Source organism: Solea senegalensis, linkage group LG7 (genome assembly GCF_019176455.1).
Source record: "Solea senegalensis isolate Sse05_10M linkage group LG7, IFAPA_SoseM_1, whole genome shotgun sequence".
Classification (NCBI taxonomy): Eukaryota; Metazoa; Chordata; class Actinopteri; order Pleuronectiformes; family Soleidae; genus Solea; species Solea senegalensis.
Genome location: NC_058027.1, coordinates 4,367,707 through 4,393,777, shown reverse-complemented (window position 1 = coordinate 4,393,777; position 26,071 = coordinate 4,367,707). Strand labels below are relative to the sequence as shown.

The window sequence follows — 26,071 nt, the reverse complement described above, 5'->3', positions numbered from 1 at the left end:
TGCATTTTTAAATGAAAACAGAGTAGTGTGGATTCAGTCTCATATATGTGAGAGACATGATGAAGTCTACATATAAAAAAAAGAAAAATGGATTGATTTCTCTGGATGAAAGCCATTTATTTACCCAGTCGTGATGTGTGTTGGCGACACAAAATGGTCACAGCTCGTACTACCTGACTAAAATGTTTATAAAGTGGCCGGTGACCTACAGGACATTGCTCTTTGTACATGTGAATAATCAGCCAAACTTTGACCCACTAGAGCTGATATGAACAGTGGTGCCAGTGTCTGGCACCACAGGCTACTCTTACTCCAATGCTTCTCCTGCAACTGCACAGTTTGGGATTTGACAGTTAGTTGAGATTCACTGACTAATTTAGTACAGAGACGAATGCAAAAGGAGAGTCGATGTTGTGTCATATGACCTGCTGCTGCAAGAGTGCACGGAAAGAAAGTAAGATCACTGTGGAGCGAATAACAAACTCTGTTTATTCTCTATTCTGAACAGTTTGAAATGAACAGTCCTCACACGTTAGCATTGTTATAAAAGGCCAAAACAGTTCATGTCTTTTCTCTCCATGTGGTAATAGAAAGGATATATGAAAGTCAAAATCACATAACATAATGGATGCTGTTCCAATAAACCACTTTGTAATATTCGCTGAGCTCACACGCTGACAGATTTACGCATTTCATTCATTAGTATCACATATTTACTGTCCTGTATCGTTGCTCTCCGCTGTTTCGCAGTCTACTCTGCACTCACACTTCAAATTCCAAACTCTCTCCACCTCAGTCTCATCTGCTATTGCTCCCTCTCTCTCATCTTTCGCTCTCTCTTTCTATCCTAAAGTGGTTGCATTTCATTTTTGGTTACTCAAAGGAAACATCCCTTTGCCCGAGTTACCACGATTGAACTTGCAGTGGTTACAGCACTTCAAAAAAGCCTAGCCTACCCTTCGTGGCTTTTTCACACCGTCAGAGGATTAAACTGTATTCACATTGATTTGAAAGGTGGCGTCTTTTCAGACTGCCTGAGTGACCTCATTGCCGAGGCCTTCCACCATGTCGGAGACTGCATCGGGAACTTCTTGGACGCCCCCACCCACGTTCACGTCCTTTTTCAGTTCAAAGTCACTCTGCTCCTTAATGGGCATCTCCTCCAGCTTGTCACTACCATTCACACATTCCGGTGTCTGTGTAACAGCAGAAGCTGTGCACTCTCCATTCACAGCTGGGTGTGCATCGTCTTCTGCCACATCCACTTCAGCAGAGGGACTCTCTAAATCTCCATTTTCCATCTTGTTTTCAACCGCGGGCTCTGGACAAGGCACCTCTTCGGCGGAAGCTTCAGCTTCAGCAGTAAAGTTGTTGGTGGATACAGACTCTGAGATGATAATCTCAGGGACAGATTCTGCTGCTTCTGGCTCAACAGTGGGGACCTCCTCCACTGCAGTCTCCAAGGCCTTAGGGGCTTCTTCCTCCACAGCCTCATGTTTAGCAGTGTCAGCTGCGGCTATGACTGGCTCCGGCTCAACTTCTTCTACTTGTTCATCTGCAGGAACCTCTTGCTCAGGCTCTGGCTCTAGTACTTTCTCTGGTTCTTGCTCTAGTTTTGGCTCTGGTACTTCCTCTAGTTGAGGGGCTTGCTCTTGTTTGGGCTCTGGCTCAGATGGTTCCACCAACTCTGGCTCTGGTACCTGCTGTATCTGCTCTGCTACTGGTTTTTGTTCTGGCTCTGGCTCAAGGGTTTGCTCTGGTTCTGGGGCTTGTTCCTGTACTGGCTCTACAGTTGGTTCAACCACTGGCTCATGTTCACAGACAACAGCAGGTACCACTGTCTCTTCCACAGTTACTTCAGGCTCAATAACAGAGATGGGCTCTGGCTCCTCAGGTGCCTCCTCTGTGCTGGCAGGAACATCGTCTGTCTCTGGAGAAGCTGCTGCAATAGGGTGCTCCTCAGATGCAACTACAAGCTCAGATTCTGCTTCATGTTGCACAGGTTCTTCTGAGAGTTCCTCTGCTTCTGCTGTGGCCTCTGGAAAGCTCTGTACTGATGCTTGGTCTTCTACCACTGAGGCCGACACCTCTGTTGCCACGACTGGTACTACTGGGCCTGCATCTTCCGATGTTACTGGTTCTGCTGCTACTTGTGCAGATTCCTCTTTCTCCAAAACTAATTCTTCTGCAACTGGAGTTGCCTCTATTTCTTGTGCAGCAGGTTCTTCTGATACTGGAGCGGCTTCCTCTAGTGCTGCTGCAGGAGGTTCATCTGCAACTGTAGGTGCTTCCTTGGCTGCTGCTGTTACAGGTTCTTCTGTTACTGGAGCTATAGCAGGTTCTTCTGATACTGGAGGTGCCTCCTTTGCTGGTGCAGCAGGTTCTTCTGATACTGGAGCAGCAATAGGTTCTTCTGATACTGAAGCTTCCTCCTTTGCTGGTGCAGCAGGCTCCTCTGATACTGGAGCAGCAGCAGGTTCTTCTGATACTGAAGCTTCCTCCTTTGCTGGTACAGCAGGCTCCTCTGATACTGGAGCAGCAGCAGGTTCTTCTGATACTGGAGCTGTTTTCTCTACTGCTGCTGGAGGAGGTTCATCTGCAGCTGCTTCCTCAGATGTTGCTGCAGGTTCTTTTGTTGAGAGTGGAGCTGCTTCCTCAGCTGCTGCAATTAGTGCCTCCTCTGGAGCTACGGCAGCTGTTTCTTCTGGAGGCGCAGATTTAGGCTCTTCTGGAGCTTTTACAGCCTCAGTTACTGCTGCCACAGCTGACGCTGCGGTTTCCTTCACCACATTGTCTGCCTCAGCCGTCAACTCTGCCTCAGCCCCAGCAGGTGGGACTCCGTCCTTCTCTTGAGCAGATTCCTCTACAGAAGCAGCTACTGCTGTGACCTCATCCTTCGTTTCTTTTGGGTCAGTCACGTCATATCCCTTCTTCCTCCTGCTCAGTTTTCCTCCCATGATGTCTCCTGCAGGAGCAAGTACATGAAGATGTCATTTAACATGAGAAATAAAGCACAGTGTCTCTGAGCTGTGGTAACAAAAAGACCCCAGACTGACCTATGGTGTCACATGTTTGCTGATGATACTCTTAATTTACTCATGTATGTTTAATTACCTCTGTCTGTCTGTTGGCATGAATTGCTTATATACTACTGATTAAATTATTGCACATATTGAGTCTTTGCTGCATTTCTTTTTGTCCAAAGAAGGGCTTGGACTTGAAATATTATTTTTCTGAGGGCAACAGCTGATGGAAATGAAAGATAATTCAAGTGGCTTTGAATGTGGCATGGTTGTTGGTGCCAGATAGGCTGGTCTGAGTATTTCAGAAACTGCTCAACTACTGGGATTTCCGTGCACAATAATCTCTAGGGTTTACAGAGAGTGGTCCAAAAAAGCAGAAATATCCAGTGAGCAACAGGCAAAAATATCTCGTTGATGCCAGAGGTCAGAGAATGACCCGATAACCAAGATAACGCGTTACAAACAAGGCATGAAGAAGATTATCTATGAACGCACAACACATTAAACCTTGAAGCAGATGGACCATACTGAGTGCCAGTCTTGACACTTTATTAGGTGACATGGGTGTACCTAATAAAGTGGCTAGGTCTATTGTTGTAAACCAGAAGTTCAATTAGGAACTGTATGTGTCCAATAAACCCATAACTGAGTCGAACACCTATAGATGTACAGATATAACAATCTCAGTGAGGGAGGAACTGTGGATGGGTGTCGCAAAAAAAAACACCAGAACCTCCGGGTACAAACCACAATAATACGTGTGCATGTGCACAAATTCTGTTCATGGGACAAAGAGCTGCGTGTCGTTCTTTGTGTTAATGTCACGACACAGTTGTAGCAGTAGAGGAAGACCCAGTGATTGCTACACTTCAACTTCCCCTCGGTGACGGTAGAGAACTGGGAAGTTCGTCTTTATGTTACTAGAGCTGCGTGGTTCTGTGCAGATATGCTAATTTGACTGGTCTGTTGTTTCAGTGTGCCCAAGACCACCATATAGAAATATTTGAAATATTACATAGGGAGGGAGGGAGGAGTGTGTGTGTGCAGGTGCAATCAATGTGGTAACTGTCCCTAGTGCTGCAGTGGAGCAATTAAGATGGGATTCACCACATACCAGGCTGCTTTTAATGAAAATGTTAGTATTAGTGATTCAGATTTGGATGAATTTGTTTGGTGGATGATTGCCCAAGGAAGAAATGATTTGATTTTGGTGGCGCTCTTGATCCAGACACAATCATCTTAAACCTTGGCAGAGGTTTGCACTCACAGAGTGCTTCCTAGTTCTGCTTACAGTTCTAATTCATCATACTGACTTTTTTATGTGGCTGACTTGTTACACCACCACCACCACTCCCCCGACCCCCACCCCCATTTTTTTCTCCTCCTTTTGCCAAAACCCCACATGTCTGAGGCCTCCACATCAGACAAAGCAAAATGTATGATAAAAAACAAAGGCGAGCGCTGCATTGGTTTACCGAAATATGAGAGGAAATCGGGTAATCATCAAGGGAAAAAACGATCGTCTATTCATGCCTGCATGTCCTTTCAGTCTTAAGGGAGAATCGTTAGGATGGAGTCAAAAAGAAAGACATCTGAGGCACTATAATATAATCATTTATATTGTTTTACTCCAGATTGATAGGACAGTCATTCTTGTGAATTGTGAATATACTACAGCAAAGTGTATAAATGAGGAGACCTTCCCTTTTTTTTTTTTTCTTTTTTCTTATCTTTTTAAAAGAATCTAATCTCAGTGGATTGAAAGTGACTATTTTCAGGTCAATATTCAATTAATGATACATCAATATGTACCGTAGACGCAAGGCTTTTTGTCCATTTTAAGAGGAGAGAGACACACACACACACCGGTAGCATGTGCTGTGTGTGACCGGCGCTAACAAAGGATGGTGATTCCTCACCAGCATCTGCTCACTGACAAAAGTAACGGGCCTGGTTAAGTTTAAGCAGAAACCACAGCTACAACACAGTGGGAGCGACACAATAACCCACGAGGCTACCATACATGGTAATTACACTGGCCTGCACACTTATACAAACTGGCCACGGACACTTGAGATAAAAGCTGCCTCCATCCCCCATTTCATTTCAAACCACACACCCACCCACCCACTGCTGTGCCTCCCTCAGCTGCTCTGCCCCCCTTTTTTCTCTCTTCTACACCAGCATTTCAAACTGTCCGACACATTAAAAAGAAAAAGGATATTCGTTACACAAGAAATAGTGTGCTTCTAATGCATTTTTAATGCCATAACTTTGATTTGTGCTTTTGCCTGCCACAAATATGATGTTTTAGAAAGGAAAGCAGAGAAGAGGCAGCAGGTTTCATTCCATCCACCCACTGAGAGAGAGAAAATCTTAAAGAATCCTGTCTTTAATGTAACACATTTGCATACTTGGCCAAAGGAGAGAGGGAACAATAGGTAATCTTCTGCTCAAATGCATTTTTTCCTCTCTCTCGCGCTCACTCATTCACTTCACTTTCTTTCTTTCTTTCTTGCTTAACTCAACAGAAAAAAAAAAATCACACATGTGTAAAAATAAGATACTGACCTGTATTCCTGTGCTATCAGTCACACTACTTCTTCTTTCTCTTCTTGTTCTCCTCCAGGCTCCGGGGCTGGATGTGTGATAATGGAGTGACAGCTGCAGATTCCACCCCTGCTCTCAGAGGTGCAGTCTGGAAAGAGGAGGAGGAGGAGGTGGAGGAGGAGGAGGAGGAGGCTGTTGCAACCGAGGAGAGGAGTGGAGTGGAGCCCCCTCACAGTTCTCTCGACATCTGTCGCTGGTATCACAGTCCAGCCTTCCCCACCAGTGCAGGCTCTCCCCTCCCAGTCTTTTAACCCCTCCTCCCCCTGCACACACCCTCTATCTGCCGAGCACCGGTCTCTGTTGCAGCCATGATGAGGCCTGCTCACACAAACACACTCTTCTCAATCTACACAGAAAAATCACAATAATGTGGGTTAGTTTTCAACAATATAACAATAGCAAATAAAATCAAAACAGTTTTATTTGTATGTCATTAAATCTCAGTGGGCTTATTGTGCATTCCATTTACATCGGAAGTGGGAACTGGGAGTGACCGCACCTTTTGTTTGACTGGTTTCAGTTGGAAATTCGGAAAAAAACATGGACATGTATAGAAATTGAGCGATATTATGTGTACAACTGACTTAATGTGCAACTAACGAGACAGACTCACAAAAAGAAAACAGTTAGCTATCTTGGATTTCTACTCCGAGTTGGAAATCCGACTTAAGGAGTTCCAGTTGAAGGAACGCCCCCTCAGCTTGGAAATTCTGCGTTCCAGTTCTGACTACAACTGGAACGCACCATTACCCTTCTCGTTGCATTTTGCCCCCACATTGAAATAGCGTGGTTTCTGAAGATTTTTGAAGATAAAATCCACTTAAAAAAGGTGAGTTAATCTACAGTCGTTACCATTTTCAAACTTTCACTTCTGCCCCTCATTCAAACTCAGCAGCAAGTGAATGATATTTTCAAATAAGAGACTTTGTGTTTCACACTTTTTCTTAACAGGTTCTCTCAGTGAAACTGGGAGAGAAACTCTGGTGACACCAATTCAAGTTGATGGACTAATGATAGGTTTGCATCACTCACAACCCACCACCCTGGTATCCACTTACATTACGGACATGAAAAGCAGCCCAAACTGGTTAGGTTTTCCTCTTTTTTTAAGGTGAATTGTGTTCACAGAAAATGATCAATTTCATTTTACCATATGCAGTGTTGGATCTGAAACATCCCAATTGTTTTGGTCATTTACAGGGTCTTTTCTATCCATGTGCAATCTTTGAAGAAAACATTTATAACTCATATTTCATACATTGGTGCACAACAGAGAGTATAATTGAGGAGACAGCACCCTCTTCTGTTAAAATATATTATGGTGATAATGGAACACTTACATTTACTTTATGGTTATTTGTGAGATGTTCTTTAAATAATTTGTGCTTTCTTCTTTGAAAATAAATATTATTAGCTGTTATTGTGTATGAAATACAACAGGTGACAAATCTCTTAGCAGTTATTCTGTTCAAATCAAAGTCTTGGATTTTAGAAAATACTCTGCTACACTGCTGCTGTCTCCCAAACCTCTATGAAAGAAAACAAACAAAAGAGAACCTGTCTTGTTTGTTGTCCTTGCTTGGCAGCCAGCGCAGCTAAACAGTGACAAAGGGGGTAGGGTGGAGGGGGGGGGGCAGCAACGGCTGAGTTTCACATGATGCAAAAGCTCTGGAATGCATTCCCACATGAGTCTAAACTCCGTCAAAGCCAAAGCAGTCTGCTCCACACAGACACACGGAGAGGCCTTGGAAAAGCCTGCAGTTATCATTGTGTTCATGTCCAACGCTCGTTGGAGGTGGAGCTGGAGAAACACTGAAACAGGTGCTGGGATTAAAAGCAGCACCACCAGGGTGAGTGTGTGCAGGAATGTGTCATTGGATTCCCAGTAATAAGAGTAATCTGGGCAGATTAATATGAACTCACTGGTCACATTATTAAGGCACGCAGGGCAGCTGATAAAGCAGCAGAGGCCGCACCTGGTGTGGTCTGCTGCTGCTGCTGTAGGTCATCTGCAGTGTGGTTGTTTGAATTTCAGCCTCTGGCCTTTCTCATCATCAACAACAAGGCATTTTCTTCCAGAGAACTGTGGCTCGCTGGGGTTTTTCTCTTTTTTGGACCATTCTTTAACTGGAATTGAGCTGGAAAATCCCAGTATATCGGCAGTTTTCAGTCAATTAAATCACCTTTCTTCTTCATTTCTGAGGCTCAGTTTGAACTGAATGACTTGCTGTCATGTGATTGGCAGATTTGTACCTATTAAAGTGGCCAGTGATGTTAGTTATAGTGTTACAACATGAGCGTGATACCAACTGAAATGCACAGGTAATGTGATTAAAAACTGTGTCTGCTAATACGTAAATAATGTTCACTTTGGTACGGTCACATTCCAATATTTCATGATTCTAAAGTGGATAACAGAGAGTTTTCATTGTACATTCAATGCATAAATAATACCAGAGCAATGGGAGGAGTTTATCTACGAGGAATGCTGCAGTGAGACGTTTCATGACCACATGGAGTCACACTACTATTTTAACTGCCCATAGATGAAAATAAATTGTTATTGTATACATATAATATCCTATTTTTCCAAAATGATATTTCTGAGGTTAATTAAAATTTAATTTTGTCAAAATTAATGTTTGGTTTAAATGGGTGAGGGGGGGATAGTTCTCTTCCTGTTCACTTTTCAGCCAGGAACAGCACCATCTACTGGAGTTTTCTTACAGAATAATGTAGTAATGGCTTTACATGTATTTATACAAAACAAAACCACAGGACTTTTATGTTTATATCAAAACAGGGAATCTGTAATATTCACTTTATTGACTATATATCACCACTGAGACAAACGAGGCTGTTGATGTCCTATTATATCCTATTATTATTATTTCCCTTAAAATACCATATTGGGTATTGAAATACCAAACAATGTTACCTTTCTGTGCAAGATAAAGTAATACAAATACAGTTCAGTCCACTTCTTGTTTCAGTTTTTGTTGTCAGGTGTACAGCTGTTATTATTGCCAGTCAGTGAGTTAGTGACAATTGTGTTCCACTGTATCTATGGAAACCCTCACAGTATGCCTTTAACAGGCTGGGAATCATGACACAAACTCAAACAGCTGTTTATTCTCTTTTAAATTCCCTTTAAAAACATGTTTTACAGAAGTTTGCATGTACTTAGCACCTCAGCCATTTTGACAGGTTGCACTAGCAAAAATCACAGGTGTTAATAATCAAATAAATGAAGGCTGTGTTCCATTAAGCTTCCTCAGTTTCTGGGTGCATGCTGGTTGACTGTCCCAATGTGCTGACTTACATTAACTGAACAGAGCCATGATGAATTTGATCAGTTACACCTGCGCTTTTCATGCAAAAACATTCCGCATTCAGCATTACTCAATTGTTATATTATATCTATCTTATGTTGTTAAAAATACATATATATTTTACTCTGTATGTTTATAACGTGTCCTGAAAAGTGCTTTATAAACTATTATTACATGGGCATCAGCTGTTAAAGATGACATCATTTATTGGCACGTGTCCAGGGTACTGCTTGATTGTTCTATGAAAACATGCTTGAACAACAAGAAAACGTCTAATGCCGCCAATACTCTTCCTATGTTTATGTTACTATTAGTGCATAACTCTACATAAACAATAAGTGTTTGTTTATTTATTGTATTTCAATCAAACCATTCCATACGTCATGGTTCGGCGCGACGTGCCGGTCAACAAATGCAACGCACCCTTGGCTACTAAGAGTGAGGGCGGTGCTAGCGGTGGCCAAGCAGGGCCTTGCCTTTGTGGTTGTAGAAAGAGAAGATGGCTCCCGTTTTGGAGAAACAGCTCTCGGGCGCAGCCGGGCCAGGCAACGACAACAACGAAGACGAAGAAGGACAAAACCTTTGGCAAGTTCTGCTTTTCCCTAAACTACTCCACGCTAGTTGAGGCCTTTCATGGCAGAGCACAGCAGCCACGGTTCTGCTTTGTCACTGCCGGTCGGTCCCTATCAAACACCGGCCCCAGTAGCTAGCAGTAACATTAGCACTGAGTGAAACTGGGCGGTCAGTGTGCTAGCATTCCTTGTGTTAGCTGCTTTGCTAACGTCAGATAACTATGGATTTGCTGATTTAGTTACTCTAGAGGTAACGGAACATTGTTAGTTGTTTTCATAGACTCAAAGTGAGTGCTGCCGAATTGGCAGTCACGTTTGATAGAGACATTCACAGTAACTGGGGCTTTGACAATGTCCAGACAACCGGGTTTCTCCTTTCTGTAGATGGAGCAAGCTAACAGGAACAACAATAATATTGTGTGGCTTGTATCAAATTTGAACAAGAAGTATGAAGAAACGTAGAGATGGTTGTAGTGTGCCCTTATAAATTACGTGTCTTACTGTTATGGTGCTTTAGCTTGACACGTTGCATTGATCTAGTATGTAATCTAGATTTAAGTACTCCGAGTGGACATGACTTATCATTTCCTGTTTTTTTTAACCGTGTCTCATCACTGGGCCAGCTCAAAGCGGAATAATATCTAAGATTACAAGTAATTGCTGTGTAAGTCAAGCCGAGAGTGTTTTGTGTTATGGTAGCAACTAACCAGTATGTTCTGTACTCAGGAGCTGTCAGTCACATGTCTTTCTTTGTATGCCTATTTGTTTAACTATATATGTGTTGTTTTTGTATAGGTCCTCAATATTGAGTGAAGTTTCAACTAGATCGAGTTCAAAGTTGCCAGCAGGAAAAAATATCCTGGTATTCGGTATGTATTGATATATTTATGTATGATTTTTTTTTTTTTCAATGCACTTGTGCTGGTCAACCCCTGAGGGCGTGAAGAGCCAACAGACTGCAAAATCACAGTCCACACCTTTTAAATGCTTCACCATCCCCGCTGTTGAACAGAATGCATGCATGTATGAAATATACAACGTTAAAATACATAATGGTCTTGGATGAGGTCATGCTTTTTGGGTGTGGCTTCCATAAAAACCTTGGTAACTGTTAATAGGAAAGTTTTGTGACACATTGTCTCCTGGAAAAGAAAAACACCATGAGCAAATTGAACTTGACTTGTTTTTGAAGAGGAAAGGTTTAAGTCTGCATGTGCTTTTTTTTTTTTAAGAGACACAAGTCCAAGTACTGTTTAAACTGATGAATAACACATTTTCCAGGTGACCATGGATCAGGGAAGACAACACTTATGGCCAAACTTCAAGGAACTGATCACAACAAGAAAGGGAGGGGACTGGAATATCTGTACATAAATGTTCAAGATGAGGATCGAGATGGTGAGTCTATCTGCTGTACCCTTTACTGTTGGTTAACTACTATCTTTGAAAAAAAATATGTGTGTGTGTGTATATATATATATATATATATATATCTTTGTGTTGCATGTATGTAATTATTTTGCTTGTCCTTTTGCAGACCTTACTCGCTGCAATGTGTGGATCCTGGATGGGGACATATACCACAAAGGCCTACTTAAGTTTGCTGTTTCAGCACAGTCCCTACCTGACAGTCTAGCTCTATTTGTTGCGGACATGTCACGGCCCTGGACCGTCATGGAGTCACTACAGAAGTGGGCCAGTGTGCTACGTGACCATGTGGACAAGCTCAAGATCCCTCGTGAGAAAATGAGAGAAATGGAGCAACAAAGTAAGTCATAGTTGACTTTATCAGCCCATATGTGTTTTGTATTGTGGATGGCATTGAAATGACGCACACAATTTTAGTCCCTGCCCATTGATGCATATACTGCTGAAAATGTTAGCTTTCCATTTAGATGGTTTTAATTTACTTTGACATCACTGGCTTTCCTGAGGACAAAGCTGTCACAGTCAACTCGAACCCTTACATGCCTCTAATGTGATTGTGTACAGTCTTTATAGATGGATAAATATGCTTATTGTTAAGCAAATGTCTAAAATTTGTCCTGCATCTATTTGCTAGAGCACATGTCTTAACAAACATGAATAGAAGTAGACACAATACAAACAAACAAAACAATCAGAGCAAAGAGAGCGAGAAATCCTTCCACAGTGTATTTGATCTTGATTTTAAGTTTAACAATGGATTGATGCAAAAAAAAGTGCAATTGGCAACTGGATTTGCTTGAGACCTTGCATTTTTGTGTGTTTCAGCTGCAATGCTTACCACACTGCTGACTTGAACACAGTCTCAGGGTTAATATCCATCTCAAGTTAATTAATCTAGCCTGAGTTATCACAGTAGTGATTACTTATTCATGATTGGACAGTTAATCACATAATAAATACAAGTAGACAATAAAATGGGTTCAGTGTGTAGTATTTTCAATATTTGCAGGCTTCTCTAAATGTATTTACAAGAATTACTGTATGATTTACTTGTGTTATATTGACTTGTTTCATTAGTTTAATTACATGAGAATATGCCTTGCTGAGTGGCTACTGGGGGGAAAAATGAGAGATTGATCGCTGCAGTGCTACCAAAGGCGAAGCACTGCAACATTGCACATTCTGGTAGCTGTTTCTTGGTTATTACCAGAGAGGCCCATGATCCTCAGCTGTGTGCTCTGGCTCGGGGCAAGATTTGCAAAATCAATGCGTGTGATGTTCTCCTGGTAATTTTAGAATAGCTTCTTTCTAACTCATGAACAGTTCTTTTATGATTGGAAAGATTGTTGCTCCTGAGACGAGTTAGATCAGCCTATAGGGTTTTACAACAAGCTCCATGTCTGCCTCTAAAGTTTGCACACTCTTGTTGGTTCAATGTCTGGAAGGACAGAATTGCAAAGAAGTAAAGATGTCCAATCATTGCAGATGAATTGTGACAGAACAGGCCTGGTAGTCTTTCCATGTGTAATATAATATGCTAATGCTGTGACAAGTGGCAACAAGCATTCTCATGTGCAGGCAAATGTGAAAAAGAAAAGAAAAGGGAGGCTGTAAGCCAAGTGATGACTAAAGCTAAAACTGTTTTTTAATGATTTATGAGTCCACATTTGCAGTTTGCTTTACTGGCTGTGTTCAAATGTGTGTTAGTTAAGTGTGATTTTTATTGGTTTAAACAAAACACAAGGAGCAAAATACTGTCTAGAGTTTGTATTTAGTGGATTGTGGTTATATGCACTAATTGGAATATTTATTAATTTATGAATCTGCCCTTGCAGTGTTTGTCTGTACAGAAGTTTTTTTTTTTCTGTACAAGTTGGGAGGCTCAATATCTGATTGTCAGATTTCACTTGTGTCCCTTCTTAACCTTGTAACCCCACCCACTGTCTATCAGTGCAGGCATGATCATATAATGCCACCAACACTTTGGTGACACTTAGTCAGATTATCTATTTGTGGATATGAGTCTGTCTGTGTGTGTGTGTGTTTGAGTGTGAGTGAGTGGGGCAGGCTGAGCATTGGCCTGGAAGTGTGTTTTGTCCAGTGAGTCTTGCAGTCATCTTGCATCATGGTTCCCACCCCTTCCACAGCAGCAGTGTCGGGGAAAGGAAGCGACGTAAACTGAGTCAGTCAGTGGGCCGGCCATGCTGACGGGTGCTCTGCTGCTGTAACTGAAGTAGATTGGCTGCCGAGTTGACTCAAGTCGAATTATGGATTCGGCCCACTACTACCAGGACCACACTGTCTTTTCTGGAAGTGATGAGGGGGTTTATTTTAAAAATACATTATTTTGAAATGGTCTGTTGGGAAACATTTTAGGTATTTGTTTTGACTGGAAGTCTCTCTGTTTACCTGACGGCTGTCGGCAGCCACTGAGGCCACATTTGTTTCTTAAAATATTTTTGGGCCAGAAAATGAATAATTTGTAGCTAAACATGAACGTAGGCTTTCACTGGCATCCATGTAGAAAGGATTATTGATGTGATCAGGAACCCGCTGGAGAATATCATTTTGTCAGTTTGAGTACTTTAAGTGCTGTGTATATATAATTTAATAAGCTCGAGTTAACCTTGGTAATGTGTTGTGATGCATTTTGGCCTCACCTTTTTCTGGAACAGATAAGTCTTGTGGGGCAAAGTCTGCCTCTCTGTCTCTTTCACTTTGTATTCAAAAGTGTGACGCCATCCAAAATATCTGCTCTGCATTACACTGTCACATTCTGTAAGAGGTAAATCACATAGTGAGGTTTTCAAGTAACAGACCTTCATAAGTTACTGAAAGCATTCCTTAGAATAATTCACTTTACAAAAAAGGTATTTGTTGTAAGACATTCTCAATGGAGTCTACAAATATAAGAAAACATAGTCAAGTTTTGTCTGTGTTTTCCCTCAATAAATCTCAACGGCATGTGCTATGTCATGACCCACCAAGACTTAATGTCTCTGGACTGGAAAGAATTAAGTCACATTGTTTTTTAAGCAGTCATTAAGATCTTTATAAATCTAGATTCAGATGTCATATTTAATTCATCCGTCCATTGTCATTATCTACAGCTTTATCCTGTCACATGAGCGTCGCGGGTCACTGCAGCCAATCCCAGCTGACAAAGGCTGAAAGTCCAGAGATGCTCACACAATATAATCAGTGTTTTAAACTCTATATATTCATGCCTCCACTTTGGATTGTGTTTAACACCATTTCTCTGCCTATATAACTAAAACTTGTGTCTAAAAGTAAAGGATTTGTCTCCAAACGGCAAGTCTATGTGCTTTTGTGGTCTGTCCCCCTCTTGCATTCCTGAAGCTCCTGAGGAAGTAGGCCAAAGCTTCCTGCATATAACCCCCTCATCACCACTACCACCACCGCCACAGCTTCATAAATGTCTGGAAAGCTGTGGCAGAGCAAAATAAAAGTGCAGGATGTCGTATATTTATCTTTCAGACTTTGTTGGGAGAAAAAATGTGTTCAAAGTTCTGCATCGGTGTTGCAAAAGCTACAAGTAGTAGCTCCATAGCTTTATCAAAGACACCTACAAAGGTATTGAGTGTTGTTTTTTGCTGCAAGTGTGTTTGTGTGTATCAACGCCCTATTGAGGCATGTCAGAATGGCTGAAATAGAGCAGGAAAATTCAACTCTGCAAACCAGTTGGACAAAAAGTATTTTTATTTGATACCAGGCAGCAGAGCAGAGGTGCAGATCTGCATGACTCTTGTGGCAGCAGATGCATGATTAGCTCTTCCTTTAATATATTCATAAAAAATGGGGTTTTATGAGGTTAAATTATTTATTTTTTAAAGCCTTTGACCTGACCTGTTAAGAAATATCAGATTCATATTGAGTTTAAAAGCTGTACTGTCACTAATACACAATTTCCACTGGTCAAATAATGTGTTTAAATGTCTTTTTTATCAGTGGAAATGTGTTTATATTGGCGTTCACCTCCAGCTTTTTATCAGCCCCAGCTTTGATTGGTATCCGTGGGAAAGGCAGACCTGGATTACTTTCTTTTTTTTAAACTTCAAACAGCGCTTTCATCAATCATCATCTAAATGATTGATTTTTCACACAGGTTTAAACATCTCAGGTATACTGGTCTGACTTTGTGTTTTGTTTTTTTCCCACCAGTGGTGAAAGCGTTCCAGGAGTACACAGAACCAGAGGACGCCACCTTATCCTCTCCACAGCGACGGGCTCCAACAGCAGGGGAAGACGAGGCTGTTGTGCTGCCATTGGGAGACAACACACTCACATACAATCTGGGCATTCCAGTGCTAATAGTTTGCACAAAGGTTAGTAATTCCTGCATATGCTAATAGTTGAAGTCAAGTACAGTACAGAGTCTGCTTTTTGTGTTCTATGTATTGCAGTTGTTTTTTTAGGTTCTTTCTGTGACTTCATAATACATGAGCCAAAATGTTGATGCCAAGCAAATCGAATTGAATTGTTTTCAGTGTAACAATACAGTGCGGCACAATTTCAAATCCTTTTCATAAAGCAATTGCAAATGCAGCTTTGACCGATTTGTTTTCATTAATATAATTATCATATCAACTACTTCCCACCAATTGCTTGCTTGATTGTCTCCTCGGGGTTTACAGCTTCCTCTAATTGCAATTCACCAGAACAACAGTAACACTAGTCATCCTGGGCATAGCACCAATCAGGATGGTTTTATGTAGAGTGTTGTGGAGTTAAGTCTGGCCAATTTGACATGAAATCTCTTCATAGATGTCTTGGCAATTTGTTTAAAATTGATAAGTGATTCACTTGAACTCAAGAATGAATTGGGTATTCAATATTTGTGTTCCAAATAGTCAAAGTTCAACCTTTCACAAGGTTTCTTTTGGTTATTTAATGCCATGATTGAGGAGATTGCTGCCTAGTCAAGTTGGAGGAAAATTCACAAAGATTTACATCTCTAGTAGTTGAATAGCCCTCCTTAGTTAGTATTGTCTGCACACTCCACATTGATTTGTTTATGCTATTCTTTGCTCTTACTTCAGTGTTATGCTGAGTGAGGCTGATGAAGTATCTGCAAATAAAAAGCTACCATTTTATGTGCTGCTTAGTCCTTCAGGCAAACAGCAGTGCGGCCTTGCTGTGACTAGAAAATGGTCGATGTGTTTGTGGTGCCTCTAAACCGATTTGGTCCTGGTCTGAACACACCAAATGTGTCCTGAATGTGTTTGAATCTGACCACAAAAAGAACACATTCAAAGATGGTTTGAGGGCACATGTTGGGGACATTCCTCATATAATGTCTTAGTTTGCCTCATGTGAGGAGAATCCAAAGGGAGTGAATGGACGAGTGTCCTGTCTCCTATATGCTTTAGCCAGATACCACCCACTTACTCAACTTCCAGAGATCCTCCTCCTCCTTGTGAACGCTTTTCACACAGACAATATCCTGCTGTATTTGTCTTATTAGTACAACAAACTCTGGAGACTGTCTGCACCCAAATGTCAGCATATGGATTCTGTGTATAAGTGGCATCATGGCACAATATGAATAACGGGAACTACCACATATATGATCCATGAATAGTCTTGTAAAAATGCACTTAACAGGGATTGAGTACTCGTATAATAATGTATTAAAAAGGAAGTGCTCGTCTTTTAATGTTTCTCTACTACTATCAATGTGATGCGTCAAGGTGAACTCTCTAATTGGGAGTAAAAACCGTTTATTGCAATGCACAACAAAATCATTAATTTGTAGAATGTTCATTTTTGAATACTGACATTTTAATTTCTGTCATTACAATGAATTTCTCTCCCCTCTAAATATTTAATTCCCCAGTGTGATGCTGTCAGCGTACTAGAGAAGGAGCACGACTACAGAGAGGAGCACTTTGATTTCATCCAGTCCAACATCAGACGATTTTGCTTACAGTGTATCCTTTCAATGCATTATAGCTTGTACATGTATACTTTATAGATTATTTTACGGGTGAGTGCTCTGCATTTTCTGCTTGTTCCGCCTTCATCGGTGCCTGATTATTTCTGCCTTAACGGATAATAACAGATGGAGCTGGCCTGCTCTATACATCAGTCAAAGAAGAGAAGAACCTGGATCTGCTTTACAAATATATAGTACATAAGATTTATGACTTCCAGTTCACCACACCTGCCTTAGTGGTGGAGAAGGATGCAGTTTTCATGTATGTCAAGCAAGAGATTTGTTTTTATACTTCATGTAGTATGTAATTAAATGAATGTTTGTATAGTTGTACTGTAATTAACAGTTAAGTTCTGTATTTCAGTCCATCTGGATGGGATAATGAGAAGAAAATTGGGATTTTGCATGAAAACCTCACAACGGTCAGACCTGAAGATCCTTTTGAAGATTTTATCACAAAGCCTCCAGTTCGGAAGGTATAACAATGCAAAGACTTCAAAATCCAAATGTATTGCCTAATAGATTACCATTAACACCTCACATTCTTGGCCCTCTTGCTCATTTCTCCAGCTGGTTCATGAGAAAGAAATAAACGCAGAGGATGAGCAGGTATTCCTGATGAAGCAGCAGGTATGTGTCTGTCTTTCCCGCATATTTCATGTTTTCTTTCTCTAGTCGGTGAGATTTAAAGGCAAGCTTCCATATTTAATTTCTAATATAATGTCTTTTAAAAAACGGCTTGTCTTAAATTGAATGAATAGCAATTTAACTGGGGATTCTAAAAGGGTATCTTTGCGGTAAAACTAATTTGAAGTTTATGATCATGTGATTCTGATGTGTCTTTAACATGACTGTCTAAAGTAGGGCCTGTGGGCCAAAGTTGGCCCTCCAAAGGGTTTCATTCGGTTCGCCAGAATTGTTTTTTATATAAAGATTTTATAGGGCTGTCAAGAACTTAATTGTAAATCAAATATTGATCAAAACAGTCATAATCTCAACCTTCAAAAGCAAAGGTATAATCAAGGATTTAACCACGCCCCCAGTGTGACGGCCTGCAGGTGTGCCACAGGGGGTAATACGACTACATTTTAGGTCTTCCCGCTAACCAGAAGCTGCTAATGGTAACCATGGCAGATGCTGATTTGGACAACATATCGACCGAACTCGAAAACCGCTGACTAGAAAAACGTGGTGTGCAAGCTTTGTTATGAGTTATGAGTAAAGTCAACTCGTGCTAAAGCAATAACTAGCGCTATAGGCATGTTTGTAGCATCAGACATGTGACCGTATTTGGTGTTTTAAAACCTTGGATTTAAGCATTTACTGGTTATTGTTAATACATTATTATTATTGCAAACAAATGTTGGACATTATGTCACTCATGACACCATGTAGACAATTGAAATTAAAGAATTAAAGACATTTTAATAATGATCCTAGACTAAACTTAAGTCTGAAAATGGCAGATCCATCTGAAATGGATTGAGAATCGAATCGTGACTCTAAAATCGGATTTGGAGAAACTTCCCTAATATTTAAAATGGAAAGGTTTGGTCTAAAAATTCCACAACTATTGTTGCCTTCACTTCCTGTTTTTAAGAAACTAAGGGGGTAAAACAGCTTCTTTTATTTAAATGCATCAACTTCCCTTTTTATTTTATTCATGTACATTTAAGGTTTTACAGGTTTAAAAATTGAATAAATTGTCTGTATGAATTTCCTTTTCAAGGAAAAGTTTTATTTTAATGTTTGCGTACATAGATATCTGATGTTGCGAATCAATGGCTGAGTAACTTTTGCTCTTTCCAGTCTTTATTAGCAAAGCAGCCGGCCACTCCAACAAGAGGAGCAACCGTAAGTGTCTTAATGTTCCTCAGTAATCTATAGATTTATTACTTTTTTCCCTGGACTGTATCAGTTTTTCGACTGTACACACAAACTATGCCATTTGTTTGTGGTCACAGTCTTGCGCTGTCGTCTGTGTTGCAGGAGTCTCCAGGACGACCGTCCTCAGCATCTCCAAGGCCTTCTGTTCGTCCTGGCCAACAGACGGTGACCGGCGGCTCACCAATGGCTGCTGTCAAAAAGCCAGATCCTAACATGAAAGGTAAGAGAACCTGACTTAAGTTAACATCTTGGGCTCTTTAGATTGTTACAGTGTTTTCTACTGATTTCATAATTCAAATTTCCAAATAAACACCTGCACCCCTGCAAAGAAGCCTGTTTAAAACAATTGTTTCCAGTCATGTTTGATTTTACCACTGTTACGTAGATGAAGGAAAGTGCTGCAATACTGCCCCCAAGTGGCAACAACTCAAATAATTCACAGCACACATTCTATGCTGGCTGTTTTTGAGCAGTAGTGTTCAAAATGAACAGATAAGTATGAAATTGTGTTGGAATTAATGAAATGCTGGGCGGCCACATGCAACAGTAAACATGAAGGAGGTCAAGTTATGCTGCTATAAAGAGAGAAGCTCCAGGAAGAGAAGTGAAATCAAAACATTTGAACTGCTGGATTGAAATAAAACACTAGAGCCACGAGCAGGTGCAAACTCCACCCTGAAGTTTATTTTTTTATTTTTTTGGTGGGACAGATTTATAGGTAACTCCCATTTATTTCCTGGTCATGCGCATGACCAGGAAAGTCCCATGTTTACTGTAATCATGGCTTTTAACTGTTGCATATTGTGAAGTAGTTAAGTTCTTTTCAAAGTTTGCTGTGCTTTGTAGCAAACTTTAGACTTTAAAGGTGGAGGATGTTGGTGCACATACCACAGCCATGGCAAAATATTTCCCATCACACAGCACGCAGTCAGTAACCACACCACATGTTGACCACCTTTACTAGGTTTCTCCTGTCCTGAAGTATTGCTGCTGTTTCCCGTCTCCATTAAACTTCTTGAACAACAAGTTTGAAATCAACTTTTTAAAGAAAAGAGGCTTTGATTTTTTTAATGTGTTTAACTTAGTGAGGTCTGCGTTCAACAATGTTAATGCCCAAACGTCAGGTCAGCCGACTAAATATATGTCCTGAATTACCCAGTGGCCTTCAAGGGATTTCACAATCGGTGAATCCCCTTTTTTCCCTGTTGGCCAGTCTTCTCCATTCTTCTGTCATTGAGAGTTCCAAAAGAGGTTCATTGAGTTGGTCCTGCATAGTCATGATCTATTTATCATGGATCATTTATGGATTATTTATGGATGACTGTGGGACACGGGGAGGGAGTAGTGGGAAGAGAAATTTTCCACAAGATTCACCACAGGTGTGTGTGCGTGTTAATAAAGTGAAGAATGTAAAACTGCGTGACCAGGATTATTTTTGGATGTACACTCAAGTTTTAGGATGGATTCTTCACTAAGATAAATGTTTTTTTTTGTCGTATGCTAGGATTTATCATGCTCAAATTGTGAAAGAACGGTTTGGGAAGCATGAGTTACCATTTTTCCCACCACACAGTCCACACCTTAACCTTAACCCAGCCCAGCTCTTGTATTATTAATTCAAGATCTTGGCAAATAACAAAGGAATGCATCTGTGGTTTGAAATAAATGTTGCATAATCTTATTGAAACGATGCCACGGTGAATGTGTGCCATAAACTCGCTAAAGGCAGTTTAACCAACGTATTTGCCTGACGTACAGCATATGTGGAGGCTTTTCTTTTACATTCACATGGCCTGTTTCTCTGTGTCTCCTGCAGCGGGGGCTGCCAATGAGGGAGTGCTGGCTAACTTCTTCAACAGTCTGTTGAGTAAAAAGACTGGGTCCCCGGGAAGTCCAGGAAGTGGCGCAGTGGGAGCTGGAGTGCAAGGGTCTGCCAAGAAAACAGGTAAAAAAAACTCCCGTCTCTAATCTGAGCAATAACAGCCTCCGTATTCTCACACCTTCTTCCCCAGAGTTTAGCCGTTTCACAGCAGTGCTAATGACGACAACAGTTTGAGCACTTTAAACACCAGAGGAGTTAGACACAGGGCACTTGTTGTTTGAGGCTGTGGACCATATTCCCTGTCTGGAGTTTTATCTCTGCAGCCTGAAAACGAAGGTTAAAACAAAAAGAAAAGTTGTTCTCTCTGAGCGAACCTCTGTCATCTGGGAGAAACCTGTGCCAGGCCTGTATGCACCAAACCTCCAACCATACATGCCCTCATCAAACTAATATGGCTCACTCCATGTCCCATCACATCTCACTTGCTCAACTAATGTGTTTTATTCCAGCTGTTTTGCATGTCTTTTTTTTTTTTTTTTAGCTCCAGCATTTACTTTGTTATATCAGGTAAATGTAACAAAGTCAAATACTGCTGAATGTTCTCCGTGAAAAGCTGTTAAAGGAACCACTGACATGCACTTTTTGTTCCAGAGCTGTGCAGCGTTAACATCTCTGTGACTCCCAGCTGAAAGAGTAATGCATGTGCACATGATCCCTTTTGTCTGATGATGAGTTTTGCATGTGTGTTAACTTTGGCGCTGAGCCATTAAACTCCGGCATGGGACCGCATCTCCATCCAACCCCCATCAATCCACTCTGCTGGCCGCACAAAACTGCAATTTGTAAACGCACACAGAAGCTACAGGAGATTACTTTTGGCCTTTTGTCTCCCGTTTTCCCAAGGGCAGAAGCCGGGTTTGACTGATGTCCAGGCAGAGTTGGACAGGATGACTCGCAAACAGGACCCCGTGGTTTCAGCTAACAACGTACCGCCGCCGCCGACAGAGAACGAAGCGTGAAGCAACACAAATTGAAAAAAAAAAAAGAAGAAGAAAAAAAGACTGTCCACTGCATTAATACTCTGGAAAAATACATGTACACGTCAGCTTGAAAAAAAAAAATTGACCAAATTCCCAATGTCTATATCAGTGAGCAGCGGTTTCACCGAAACAAGTTTTTTTTAGATGCTTCTGGTGAGTGAGAGAGAGGTGTTAAGATAAGTGCTGAAGGCTTGGCTTTATTTCCCCTCCTCTCTTCCAGTGTCAATGTTATTTTGTGTTTAAGGAAATGTGCGCACACTCCCGGGCAGCCAGTCTGACCTGCTGGGCTGTAGGAACTCCACTTTGTCGGGGTCAAAACACGCTCTTCTCATGGGTTAAAAGAGGGGAAACACACTGGACCTGTAGCCTCTGGTTCAGCCTGTCTGATGGAAGGAATTCGGTTGTGATTGGAAAGCTATTTAAACTACAAATATATATAAATATATATATTAATTGAAAAAATAAGTACTTAATAAAACTCGCAAACGTATGTAGTGTGTATAAAACAAAAAGAAGAAAAAAATGTTGGATATGATACTGATATTTATACAAAAGCGCCTCCTTTTTTCTTTTTTTTTTGACCACCATTCATCAGATCCAGAAAACATCACAAAATGCCACTGACGTCACTAATATGACAACACCACAAAGCTGACAACACGTCACATTTGTCCTTGTCGCCCTGAAGGATTCTGTAAATATAAAAACAAACCAATGTATTCAGGTCAACTTTTGATTTTGTATAGAATGAAATTCTGTCCTAATTCAGGAGACGGTTAGTTTGACTTAATTCGACTGGTTGGGATTGAACAGGCTTTAGAGGCCGACACAGAATCTCTTCTTTAACTACAGATGTGTATATTTGCAGAGGGGGTTGGGCAGCATCTTTCCTACTATACCGCCTAAGTGCCTCGCACAGTTAGCTGTTTGTGTCATAGTAGAGGTGCTTGTCTACGGAAGAGGAAAGGCACTGTAGCACCACCGGTTCAAAGGTTTTCGTCCATTTCTTTGTTGTCATCCAAAATAATTTATTGCATTTTACATTTTTGGTAATGTACAACAAGCCTGTGGTCGCCTTTTTTTTTTTTTTTAGTTCTCCAGAAACAACATTTCTGTTGCCTAGTTGATAGAACTCAATAGAGCAGTAGTTTAAATGCCTTCATATAAACTGTATACAGGCTGCTGATATTAAAGAAGAAAACCACATGATGGAACTGTGGTCCCCCCCCTCCTCCTTCCCCACCGATGAACAATTGCTGTGGTTGAAACCATTCGCTTTGCAGCCAAAAACGCATACAATTACTTACTGTGGTTTGATCAAATGATATCTTGTATTGTTCAGTGTTTGACAGCACTCTGCTCCTCTTTGGTTTCACATGTTTTATTCACACTGTACTCGGTTAAAAAAACATTCCCAGTTTCTACATGAAGTGTTTGGTAGAAACGTCCCTCACGTCCCAACAGATTTTTTCCTTTTTTGTTCGCGTCTCTCCGCGCCCGCTTAGAACCACAACCGTTGCCTTTAATGTACAGCTAGACGTTAGCCGCACCGGGCGCCCTGCCTTCACAGAAATAATTCATTTGTGTCTTTAAAGGATTGCTTACAATTGTCTTAAGGCAATTCCTTTCATATTATTTTTTTTAAAGCAAATACATTATACTTTAACTGTATCAAACAATCTGTAATATTTATGGTCACATGGCATCATGATCTTATTGAAATTGTGTACGTTATCATTTTTGGGTCTGTGTGCAAGGCCCCACTTAATCCTATGGATGCTATACATCTGTACTTCATGTGGATTAATGGAGGAGAGCAGCTGTCTGTTATTTAAAATAACAAAATAGCACAACTGGAGTGAATTGGGACATGGAACCAAAGATGCATATTAGAAACCTGATTTTCTTTATTTTATTTTATTGTTAGTCATCCATGAGATTAACTGGTGGCCATTTTGTTTTGTACAAATCTTGCATGGAGCTCTTGCATTCCACATTTCAGACTTGCCTAAACTGTTTTCTACGAAAACCCCCCATGAAAATGCCATACATCTGGGATTTTGGAAAAAAAAAAAAGGAGTTTTGTCACCAAACTGGTATAGAAATACACGATAATTAAGTTTAACGCTTATTCTGTAAGGGAATAACCACAAAACAATATTCATGTACAGTTTGCATCTTTGATTTTTGTCAAAAAAGTGATGCTACACAACTTATAGATTTACATAGATCAAAACTGAAGCTCTTGTTTTTTGTTTTTTCTTAATTATTATTTTTGCGACTGGGTGGAAAATGCACCTGAGGATCTGTTGCCGAAATCGATGAAGCACATTTTCAGAACAGCCAGGAGCAGCAGCTCCATCACATGTTCAATGAAGCACTTTTCCAGGGACACTTGTATCAATTCCTTGTTGCTGCAGTTCAAGATACAGGATGCATATTTGTCTTTTTGTTTTTTTTTAGATTAACCACGACCTTAGAAGTTAATCTCAACCGTAAAGCTGCATTGTTTGTCTGCATTTGCTGCTTAAATTATAACGTGGGCCCCTTGTGGTTAATTATGGAATAATTAGTAAGATATTGTATGTCTAATATCAATTCTTTAGGAACTATTGTTTGTATGTTTTCATCTTGAAGTAGATAAACCAAATACATATCCACAGGGTTTTTGTCCGTGAAACATCCCCTTTTGTTTGTTTACACCCAGCATGGAGTTGTTTTTAAATATGGTTTTGCCCATAAACCCTTTTTTGTGTTCACAAGAATTTTGAAATGTCAAACTACTTAAAGTGCTGATTTATCCTGAGGAAACCGTATGACTACACTTAAAATTAGTGGCCGAGCTGAGCGGAATGCTGCTTGGTTTCACAGTTGCACTTGCTCTTCGTGAAGATTGGATGTTGTTTCCAACATTGAATGATGATCACATGTTGTAACTTTTATACTCAAAGGCGGCTCCTCGCGTCCTTACGAAAATTGCCTTCGACCACTATTCGACAGTCAGCGTCTTCATGACACTACGAGCTTCTGCTTCCAGTACTTTTGTATTCAGGATATCGTTGTATATTGTTAACACATGGCCGGCTGCATTTTTGTGTCCTGAACTAATTTGGAGGTTTGATTGTATTGTTAACACAACTCTGTAGCCTCTAAGCTGCCATGTGGATTCTAGCTTCTTACGCTGACAAAGATAAGGAAAATGTTTATCAGACCCCTGGCTTCAATAAAACCAAGAATCCAAACATTGGTTGGCGTTTTGAATATTTTTGTCAATTTACAGTATCTATTGAGGTTAGATCTTCTGACAAAGAGCTTCTTACGATAGCTTAGAAAAAAAAATGTTTGCCGATAAAGTTCTCCACAACTTTTTATAATTTTTAAATAAATCCCCAAACAAGATTAATCCCTCTGTCCACTGCAACGTCACTCAAATGGAAATAACTGTTTGGATGTGACATTCAGGTATCGCTTTCTTCTGGTCATCTGCCATCACCTAGGCAACCTTTTATTACCACAACAAACCATATGAGGGCGCTAAGGTGCAGAAAGTGTAGTTAAATCGCTTCTGCCAAAAACAATTAGGTTTATCCTCTTTTCAAATCACACTCACTTGTGTCCGATATCTCAGTCTACTTTATTGGCACGATAACGCTCATAGACAGTAAACACCTACAAACAAAGATTTATGGACCATCGCTTCCCTTTATCTACACTCTCCTGTCCGGCCTGGTGCCATGAGGGATCAGAAGGTGCTGCACTTCCCACAGTTGTATCTTTTGCCCCCGTCTATTGCTATCGTATATGTTTTATTCATTGAGTATAGATACATGTGACGACAGAGCCACACAGTCCTGTACTGAAAGTGAGCAGAGATCCAGACACTTAGTGTCAAGCTCTGCCAGCTATATGATTTTATATGTACTGTAATTCATGTTTTATAACAAGTTGAAACAGACGCCTCATTTTCTTTTGTGGGAGGGCCATTGTATGTGTTAGTTTTAGATAGAAAGGAAGCCTAATGAACCTGTCTTGGTGCCTCAGAGTGACATCATCCCCGAGTTCCTACGCAATATTTTCTGCACACAAACAGTGTATGAGTATGTGAATATGTCTATGGTTAAAAATGAAGTATGACCAAGGATGGATCACTGAACCAGGCCCTGGCCCGGGGGCCCATGTGCTCAGGGGGCCCTATGATGACTCTGCCCATGTTGAGGAGCTACTATGGTAACGGAAATGAACCAAACGGTGTAGTTGTGCCGTGCTGTGCCGCGCTCTGTTATTTTAATGGGGCCCTGGAGCCTGTGATATGTCTAACATCAATCATTTTTATCATTATCATTATTATTATTATTATTGTTGTAAAAAAGCATATTTAGCTGTGAAATTCTTAACATGGAA

The 26,071-nt window shown here is 40.7% G+C and overlaps 2 protein-coding genes and 1 long non-coding RNA gene across 4 annotated transcripts; 1 reads left to right on the top strand and 2 right to left on the bottom strand.

Annotated features, from left to right (window-relative positions):
- Positions 1-466: 466 nt before the first annotated feature.
- On the bottom strand, positions 467-5,843 carry si:dkey-56m19.5 (fibrous sheath CABYR-binding protein). The gene is made up of 2 exons (XM_044030882.1): positions 5,595-5,843; positions 467-2,965 (listed from the first exon to the last, which is right to left on the bottom strand). Exon 2 carries the CDS (start codon positions 2,955-2,957, stop codon positions 1,026-1,028), a length of 1,932 nt encoding a protein of 643 aa, XP_043886817.1. The 5' UTR covers positions 2,958-2,965; positions 5,595-5,843; the 3' UTR covers positions 467-1,025.
- A 3,562-nt stretch (positions 5,844-9,405) lies between these two features.
- Positions 9,406-24,917, top strand: dync1li2 (dynein, cytoplasmic 1, light intermediate chain 2). 2 transcript variants are annotated; one of them, XM_044030891.1, is made up of 13 exons: positions 9,406-9,550; positions 10,333-10,406; positions 10,819-10,935; positions 11,075-11,305; positions 15,148-15,311; positions 16,823-16,916; positions 17,048-17,183; positions 17,286-17,397; positions 17,492-17,551; positions 18,731-18,775; positions 18,911-19,028; positions 20,625-20,753; positions 21,539-24,917. In XM_044030891.1, the coding sequence occupies exons 1-13, from the start codon at positions 9,465-9,467 to the stop codon at positions 21,553-21,555; spliced, it is 1,383 nt and encodes a 460-aa protein (XP_043886826.1). In that variant the 5' UTR covers positions 9,406-9,464; the 3' UTR covers positions 21,556-24,917. The 2 variants fall into 2 exon arrangements, with proteins under 2 accessions (XP_043886826.1, XP_043886825.1); XM_044030890.1 differs by having other exon boundaries at positions 9,407-9,550; positions 21,534-24,917.
- LOC122772687 lies at positions 18,716-21,230 on the bottom strand. The gene is made up of 2 exons (XR_006360796.1): positions 21,005-21,230; positions 18,716-19,016 (listed from the first exon to the last, which is right to left on the bottom strand). It is a non-coding gene; the product is annotated as an uncharacterized LOC122772687 (long non-coding RNA).
- Positions 24,918-26,071: the final 1,154 nt, after the last annotated feature.

Excerpts from the sequence above, each read along its gene's own strand:
- si:dkey-56m19.5 (XM_044030882.1), bottom strand. The coding sequence starts at position 2,957 with ATGGGAGGAAAACTGAGCAGGAGGAAGAAGGGATATGACGTGACTGAC.
- dync1li2 (XM_044030890.1), top strand. The coding sequence starts at position 9,465 with ATGGCTCCCGTTTTGGAGAAACAGCTCTCGGGCGCAGCCGGGCCAGGC. Across the intron at positions 10,407-10,818 it reads AAAAAATATCCTGGTATTCG|GTGACCATGGATCAGGGAAG; the intron begins GTATGTATTGAT and ends CACATTTTCCAG. Across the intron at positions 15,312-16,822 it reads TGCTAATAGTTTGCACAAAG|TGTGATGCTGTCAGCGTACT; the intron begins GTTAGTAATTCC and ends TTAATTCCCCAG.